This window comes from Corylus avellana, chromosome ca1, assembly GCF_901000735.1.
Source record: "Corylus avellana chromosome ca1, CavTom2PMs-1.0".
NCBI lineage: Eukaryota > Viridiplantae > Streptophyta > Magnoliopsida > Fagales > Betulaceae > Corylus > Corylus avellana.
Window position 1 is genome coordinate 6,438,742 of NC_081541.1, and position 8,960 is coordinate 6,447,701.

At 35.1% G+C, this 8,960-nt stretch overlaps 2 protein-coding genes across 2 annotated transcripts; both read left to right on the forward strand.

Moving 5' to 3' along the window:
• Positions 1-2,760: 2,760 nt before the first annotated feature.
• Positions 2,761-5,119, forward strand: LOC132171066 (B3 domain-containing transcription factor VRN1-like). Its single transcript, XM_059582320.1, has 3 exons — positions 2,761-2,895; positions 4,214-4,759; positions 4,847-5,119. The coding sequence occupies exons 1-3, from the start codon at positions 2,761-2,763 to the stop codon at positions 5,117-5,119; spliced, it is 954 nt and encodes a 317-aa protein (XP_059438303.1).
• Positions 5,120-6,895: 1,776 nt separating this feature from the next.
• LOC132171152 (B3 domain-containing transcription factor VRN1-like) lies at positions 6,896-8,602 on the forward strand. The gene is made up of 3 exons (XM_059582430.1): positions 6,896-7,030; positions 7,703-8,248; positions 8,336-8,602. Exons 1-3 carry the CDS (start codon positions 6,896-6,898, stop codon positions 8,600-8,602), a joined length of 948 nt encoding a protein of 315 aa, XP_059438413.1.
• The last annotated feature ends 358 nt before the right edge of the window (positions 8,603-8,960 follow it).

Consider the following 8,960-nt stretch of genomic DNA (forward strand, 5'->3'; position numbering starts at 1 on the left):
TTTAAATTCAATATACTAAAAATACTTATAATTTTTGTATGCATTTTAAACACATATTAATTTATCAATTTAATATATATATATATATATATATATATATATATATATATATATATATTAAAAAATTTGATAATTTGATGTAACTTGATTGATTAGAAAAAAAGAGTGTGGAAATAGGTGAACACGCAATTCCCGCGGTCCTTTCAATCTTAATTCCTTGTATATATATTCCTGCGGTCCTTTCAATCTTAATTCCTTGTGTATATATATATATATATAAGTCATAACCATGGTTTTAAAATCTTAATTTATTGTTTTTCAGCTAAGGACCATAGTTGGCATACTATGAGATAGTGCGGTACTAACAACCTTGTTGAGTCATTTCATTTCCATGTGTTCCCCAGTCCCCACGATTGAAGGTAAAAGGAGGGAGGTGGGGTTGATTTTTACTAATAATAAGACATATCAAGGCAAAAGGTAACTACACTAGTTCGAATTCACTTATATTCTCTCTCCATTTATGCGGACATAAAAAAAAAAAATAATAATAAAATAAAAAGTCATTTGATAACGCCAAGGAATTATTCTTTCAAGGGGAAATCATTTATGAAAAAAATGTGTTGCGTACGGTGAAGTTGATTTCATAATTTTTTTATTTTTGATATGCCCGCACAAGAGAGGGAGGGGGATTTGAACTAGTGAATTCGCTTCATTAGACAAGGTCCTAGCCGATTGAGCTACCTCTTGAGGACGATTTCATAATTAAAATAAGCACAAATATCGTCAAACAAGTAGGATTTGCCCAACTTAATTAATTAAGCGTAATCTGACTCCACACTATGAAGTGGGCGGGTCTACCGTCGACGGGTCATTGTTTTATTAATAATTCAATTAGTAAAATCATGTGTTTGGTGGGTTACCCATCAGAAACTCCAGTTGATATAGTTTTAAATACATCAGTTGACATTTACAATCATATTATTGCTACCTTATTTATTTTATTTTTATTTTTTGATATTATTTCCCTGCGTCAGCATCATCGGGGGTCAAGGATGCAGTACCCAGCAATAATGCCATAACAATATGCTTAATTAGGTTGAATTGTGGAAAACTTCTAGGATTTTTTTGGTCGTTTAAACTTCAGTAAAATTCTTTATCAATAATTTTTTATATTTTATTTTTATGTCTGTACAAAAGGGGGAGGAGATTCGAACTAGAGACCTCTGCTTTATGAGATGTGGTCTTAGGCCGATTGAGCTACTTCTTGAAGACCCTTATCAATAATCTAAGAAAGGAGAGAGAGCCGTACACAATAAATAAACTAATTTCTTCATTTATAAAAATTTATTTCCTCGTATGCTTCAAGACTCGATTCACCTTAAAAAATTACCATTTGTGTTTGTAGGAAAATATATTTTCAGAAAAAAAAGGGGAAATTTTTACTTACCACACTTATGATTTTTTTATCATTTTTGTAATATGCCATTAATTTTTTTTATAAAAAATGTCAATTTAGGGTTATCATATTTCAAAAGTTTGCAATGACAACCATTTTGTCCAAATTCAGAGTTAAATTCTAACGGAGTAAGTTAAATCCTCAAAATACCACTGTTCAAATTTAAGATATTTTTGTTATTTTATAAACATTTTTAACGTATTTTGGAAATTTCACTTATCAACACGTTTGATTTGACGCTTAATTTTCATAAAAATGTTGATATTGCAAATTTCTCAAAAATAATAACCATAAATTAACATTAAAAAAATAATAATTCAAGAATATAAAGCGGAATTTTTTCAAAACAAAAAGCATGTTATAAACAAATTTCCTAGAAAGGGCCTAGGTGGGCATTGGGCAATATCGCGTTGGAGTTGAATGCCTTTTGAGGAGGTTGTTAGTGCATGCTACCGAAGCCCACATGGCATGAAAATAAGAAAGAAACGTGCCACTTCTACGAAAAGGCACAACAAGAAGATCTGGCATGCGACCTGCCCTTCTTCTTTTGATTTTTTTTTTTTTTTTTTTTTAAGTTTACTTTTGGTAGAGGGAAATATCCTATTGACTCTATTTTTAATATCCCGGTCGTCATCATTATTAATTGTATGTTGACATTAATTAGCAACCTCATCATTATTATTATTAATTATATTTCATATTAGCATTTGTTACAACAATTACAACCTTTGATCCTCTCCTTTTCCTGGCCATTGGACCGACACGGAATGTTCATTTTTCATTTTTTTTAAGATGAAAAGCCAACCAGATTGAGTGAGCTAACAAAACAATTACCAGTGGGTTTATTATACTCAATATATAGTTTGCTATAACAAATCCAAGAACAATAGGTCCAATTCACATGGATTGGATCGGCTTGAGAACGAGTTGACAGGGATTTGCCCAATCAAAAAACTTTTCTATATATACCACTTAAAATAGTCTCTTGAACCTCCATTTTGATTTGTTTCATGAGATCCAAAATGAATAGGAATACGTACCAGACCCAGTACCAGGTCAAGAGAGAGGCTCGGCACAAAACCAATAGGACAGCCGGGGAGATAATATTCACCCGTATCCGTTATCCGCGTATGTCAATGTGTTGGAATCTGTGTGCATGCATGCATAAACAGACCCTTGTGCTTCTCCTTCCAGAACAGCTCCTCGTTTTCCTCCCTCTCCTTCCATAATAGGAGGTGGAGCAGAGTATAAGAGTAGCTTCCAGGCATTTACATCGTGGGATCAACCGTCTTGATTTTATTACTATGGCAGCGAATGATTCAAGGACTCGCCGGACTAGAGTGGCGCCCAACCACCGGCCGTCAAGTTCTATGGCGGGTACGAGACCATCGCATTTCTTCAAGATCATACTCCCCTCTACCATTCACGACATTAAACTGGTAATGCCTTCTCACTACGTACCTTGCTTGCTTGCAATTATTCTTGTCTCTTTGTCTTTCATTTGTTGAATATTTATTTTTGAGAAAAATCGATCAAAACTTTATTACTAGGACTCAGGAAAACCATAGAGTCAGAGTGGACAAAACACTCTAAGAAAGAAGAGCACGAAGCTCTAAGGTTACGATGTCAGAAATACAGGTTGGGATTTCCTCAATCCAAGTCTGCTCAATCAAGGATGACGTTGCTTCTTTTGCTAATCCATGAGCAGCTTGGTAATTGGCATCTCTCTTCACATGACAAATCTGCCAATTTCTAAGAGAACCCAAAACTAACTTGATGTCCTCCAGAATCTGTCCAAAAGGCCTCCAGCTAGCCTCTAAATCCCCAATAGCTTTCACTACATTTAAGGAATCCCCTTCAAGAATAATATCATGGAAGCCCATCTCACAGCAGAATTCTGCTGCCCGAAGAGCCCCAGAGGCTTCGCCAGTAGTAGGTTCTTGGAGCAACTGGACCGGTTCACATTTTGCTGCATTAACCATTTCATCGTGGTCCCTCACAATGACGCCAACCCCCATCCTTTTATGCTTAGAATCAAAAGAGACATCCCAATTAGCTTTGAACGTTCCTGCAGGAGGCGGTACCCATCGCTCTCTGATTTCGCAAGCCCCATCCGGATGACTCCCTGACTGACCCAAAGAGTCCTTGAATTGAAGTAGGAGATGTTGCATGCAGTATTGTAAAAAACATTTTCCTTTTACAAAGTCAACCATACACTCTTAATTATTAAATCAATTATGGACTTTAACACCAATTTGCAAATAACTATATAATAAAAATTGTACTGCCTCGAGCATTTTCCGTTCAAAATTGTAGAGGCCTTCTTTCTGCAAAATCTTCAATAATATAGCTAACCAAATTGCCTAACTTTCAATCCGAGACAAAAATAGTAAGAGTTGTATTAATTACTGGGACAGCAAAGATGGTTGATCATTCTATTTATCACTTAGTACTCTTAACAACAATCTTGCTTCATTGTTGTTTAGAAAACATTTTGAGACTTCAATCCGTGTTGTACATGATTGCTTTTCCCTCGTTTCATTTTAGGTAATTTTTAATTGGCTAAAAAGTTAAATCCATAACAGGGGAAGAATCCTGAAGAAGCTAGATCAACCTTTAAACAATTAATTGAAGTTATTGGTTTGTGCAGCACTTATTATAAGCCATATATTTATTATCTGCATCACACATGTTTCCTTAATTTCATTTCACATTGTAATTGAGACAACATAACTCACCTTGGCCTTGTGGTTGCAGAGGATCCCTGTAAAGTTTGTAATGGAATTTGGGGATGAACTTTCTAATGTTGCTACACTCACTGTTCCTAATGGCCATTTTTGGCAAGTGGGATTGGAGAAAGACAACAAGGAGATTTGGTTTGATGATGGTTGGCAGGATTTTATGGAACACCATTCTATTCATTATGGCTACTTTTTAGTCTTTAGATATGAAGGAAATTCAATATTCCATGTTCTTGTGTTTGATAATACTGCAACTGAGATTCAGTATCCATGGAGCAAAGATTGTGAATTGGAAGATGCAGTGGACATAATAGACTTAGATGATGCAACAAAATCAAGCCACGACAAGTTGAACGAAAATGAAATGTCTCACTCGGATGAGTTGTCCGCAAAACATGAAGAAAATAGAGAAATGTTGGTTGGAAAAAGATTTTTTGATGAGTCGTCTGCAGAAGGAAGGGAGAGAGCAATCGAAGCAGCCAAAATGTTGAAGCCTACAAGTCCTTCGTTCATGAGCTTCGTGCGCCCATATCATATACGTGGACGAACACGACATCCTTTGGTGAGCCTCTCTAATTCTACACGATGTGATCATTTTTTAAAATAAATTTACTTTTATTCAATTCAATCCTTGTCTGTTGTTGTGCAGTATGTGCCTTCTGGATTTGCTAAAAAGTATCTTATTGGGCATGCGTCTGTCAAGCTTCAGACTTGTGATGGAAAACAATGGCATGCCCCGTGCTCTCACAATAATCTTTCACGTACGCGTTCATCAAGGAGTATAGGGAGATGGGCAGGGTTTTGCAGGGACAATCATTTAGAAGTAGGAGATGTTTGTGTCTTTGAGCTCATCAAGATGAATCCTGTTTTGCTTAATGTCTCAATATTTCACGTGGCTGACTACATTTTGACTAAGCAGTGATAACTTGCCTAAACTCAGGATCTGATTATATCTGCTCTCCCACATTAAACGTTAATCTGTTTTTTGCAGAAAAATATCAAGCAATTTTGTCTTTCTCATTTCTGATCTTTTTTTGTTGTTGTTATTTCTTGTGAATTAATAGTGCATATACACTATGTAATTGTGTTCACGGAGTATATGTCTTATATCATGATGTTATATGTGTCACGGGTTGGTCATCATCTAATGTTATATGTGGAATTCGAACTAGAGATCTCCGCTTTATGAAATATAGTTTCCGGCTGATTGAACTACCCCTTGAGAACCTCTATCAATTATCTAAGAAAGGAGAGAGAGCCGTGCACAATAAATAAACTAATCTCTTCATTTATAAAAAAATTATTTCCTCATATGCTTCAAGACAAGTCACATTAAAAAATTACCATTTGTGTTTGTAGGAAAATATATTTTCAGAAAAAAGGGGAAATTTTTACTTACCACACCTATGATTTTTTTATCACCTTTGTAATTATATTATTAAATTTTTTTTAAAAAATGTCAATTTAAGGTTATAATATTTCAAAAGTTTGTAATGACAACTATTCCGTCCAAATTCAAAGTTAAATTCTAACGGAGTAAGTTAAATCCCCAAAATACCATTGTTCAAATTCAAGATATTTTTGTAATTTTATAAACATCTTTAAGGTATTTTAGAAATTTCACTCATTAACACGTTTGATTTAACGCTGAATTTTGATAAAAATGTTGATAGTGCAAATTGCTCAAACATAATAACCATAAATTAACATTTTTTTAAAAAAATATATATATTTAAGGGTATAAAGTGGAATTTTTTCAAAACAAAAAGCATGTTATAAACAAATTTCCTAGATAGGGCCTAGGTGGGCAATATCGTGTTGGAGTTGAATGCCTTTTGAGGTTGTTAGTGCATGCTACCGAAGCCCACATGGCATGAAAATAAGAAAGAAACGTGCCACGCCTACGAAAAGGCACAACAAGAAGATCTGGCATGCGACCTGCCCTTCTTCTTTTGATTTTTTTTTTTTGTAGTTTACTTTTGTTAGAGGAAAATATCCTATTTACTCTATTTTTAATATCCTGGTCGTCATCATTATTAATTGTATGTTGACATTAGCACCCTCGTCATTATTATTATTAATTATATTTCATATTAGCATTTGTTACAACAATTACAACCTTTGATCTTCTCCTTTTCTTGGCCATTGGACCGACACAGAACGTTCAATTTTCATTTTTTTTTAAGATGAAAAGCCAACCAGATTGAGTGAGCTAACAAAACAATTACCAGTGGGTTTATTATACTCAATATATAGTTTGCTATAACAAATCCAAGAACAATAGGTCCAATTCACATGGATTGGATCGGCTTGAGAACGAGTTGACAGGGATTTGCCCAATCAAAAAACTTTTCTATATATACCACTTAAAATAGTCTCTTGAACCTCCATTTTGATTTGTTTCATGAGATCCAAAATGAATAGGAATACGTACCAGACCCAGTACCAGGTCAAGAGAGAGTCTCGGCACAAAACCAATAGGACAGCCGGGCAGATAATATTCACCCGTATCCGTTATCCGCGTATGTCAATGTGTTGGAATCTGTGTGCATGCATGCATAAACAGACCCTTGTGCTTCTCCTTCTAGAACAACTCCTCGTTTTCCTCCCTCTCCTTCCATAATAGGAGGTGGAGCAGAGTATAAGAGTAGCTTCCAGGCAATTACATCGTGGGATCAACCGTCTTGATTTTATTACTATGGCAGCGAATGATTCAAGGACTCGCCGGACTAGAGTGGCGCCCAACCACCGGCCGTCAAGTTCTATGGCGGGTACGAGACCATCGCATTTCTTCAAGATCATACTCCCCTCTACCATTCACGACAATAAACTGGTAATGCCTTCTCACTACGTACCTTGCTTGCTTGCAATTATTCTTGTCTCTTTGTCTTTCATTTGTTGAATATTCTGGTGATGTTGCATGCAGTATTGTAAAAAAAAATTCCCTTTCACAAACTCAACCATACACTCTTAATTATTAAATCAATTATGAACTTTAACACCAATTTGCAAATAACTATATAATAAAAATTGTAATGACTCGAGCATTTTCCGTTCAAAATTGTGGAGGCATTCTTTCTGCAAAATCTTCAATAATATAGCTAACCAAATTGCCTAACTTTCAATCCGAGACAAAAATAGTAAGAGTTGTATTAATTACTGGGACAGCAAAGATGGTTGATCATTCTATTTATCACTTAGTACTCTTAACAACAATCTTGCTTCATTGTTGTTTAGAAAACATTATGAGACTTCAATCCGTGTTGTACATAATTGCTTTTCCCTCGTTTCATTTTAGGTAATTTTTAATTGGCTAAAAAGTTAAATCCATAACAGGGGAAGAATCCTGAAGAAGCTAGATCAACCTTTAAACAATTAATTGAATTTATTGGTTTGTGCAGCACTTCTTATAAGCCATATATTTATCTGCATCATACATGTTTCCTTAATTTCATTTCACATTGTAATTGAGACAACATAACTCACCCTGGCCTGGTGGTTGCAGAGGATCCCTGTAAAGTTTGTAATGGAATTTGGGGATGAACTTTCTGATGTTGTCACACTCACTGCTCCCAATGGTCATCTTTGGCAAGTGGGATTGGAGAAAGACAACATGGAGATTTGGTTTGATGATGGCTGGCAGGATTTTATGGAATATCATTCTATTCATTATGGCTACTTTTTAGTCTTTAGATATGAAGGAAATTCAAAATTCCATGTTCTTGTGTTCGATAATACTGCAACTGAGATTCAGTATTCATGGAATAAAGATTGTGAATTGGAAGATGCAGTGGACATAATAGACTTAGATGATGCAACAAAATCAAGCCACGACAAGTTGAACGAAAATGAAATGTCTCACTCGGATGAGTTGTCCGCAAAACATGAAGAAAATAGAGAAATGTTGGTTGGAAAAAGATTTCTTGGTGAGTCGTCTGCAGAAGGAAGGGAGAGAGCAATCGAAGCAGCCAAAATGTTGAAGCCTACAAATCCTTCGTTCATGACCTTCGTGCGCCCATATCATATACGTGGACGAACACGAAATCCTTTGGTGAGCCTTTCTAATTCTACAAGATGTGATCATTTTTTAAAATAAATTTACTTTTATTCAATTCAATCCTTGTTTGTTGTTGTGCAGTATGTGCCTTCTGGATTTGCTAAAAAGTATCTTATTGGGCATGCGTCTGTCAAGCTTCAGACTTGTGATGGAAAACAATGGCATGCCCCGTGCTCTCACAATAATCTTTCACGTACGTCAAGGAATATAGGGAGATGGGCAGGATTTTGCAGGGACAATCATTTAGAAGTAGGAGATGTTTGTGTCTTTGAGCTCATCAAGATGAACCCTGTTTTGCTTAACGTCTCAATATTTCACGTGGCTGACTACATTTTGACTAAGCAATGATAACTTGTCTAAACTCAGGATCTGATTATATCTGCTTGCCCACATTAAACGTTAATCTGTTTTTTGCAGAAAAATATCAAGCAATTTTGTATTTCTCATTTCTGATCTTTTTTTGTTGTTGTTATTTCTTGTGAATTAATAGTGTATATGCACTATGCAATTGTGTTCACGGAGTATATGTCTTATATCATGATGTTATATGTGTCACGGGCAAGTCCAACAACTATACCATCATATGTGCCATTCACGGGGGTATTCAAGCTTTTATAAGTTGATATTGGAAAAAAAATGTTGGTTTATCTTGATATTTGATATATAAATAAAATAAATATATAAAAAAATAGTATTTGAAGAACAA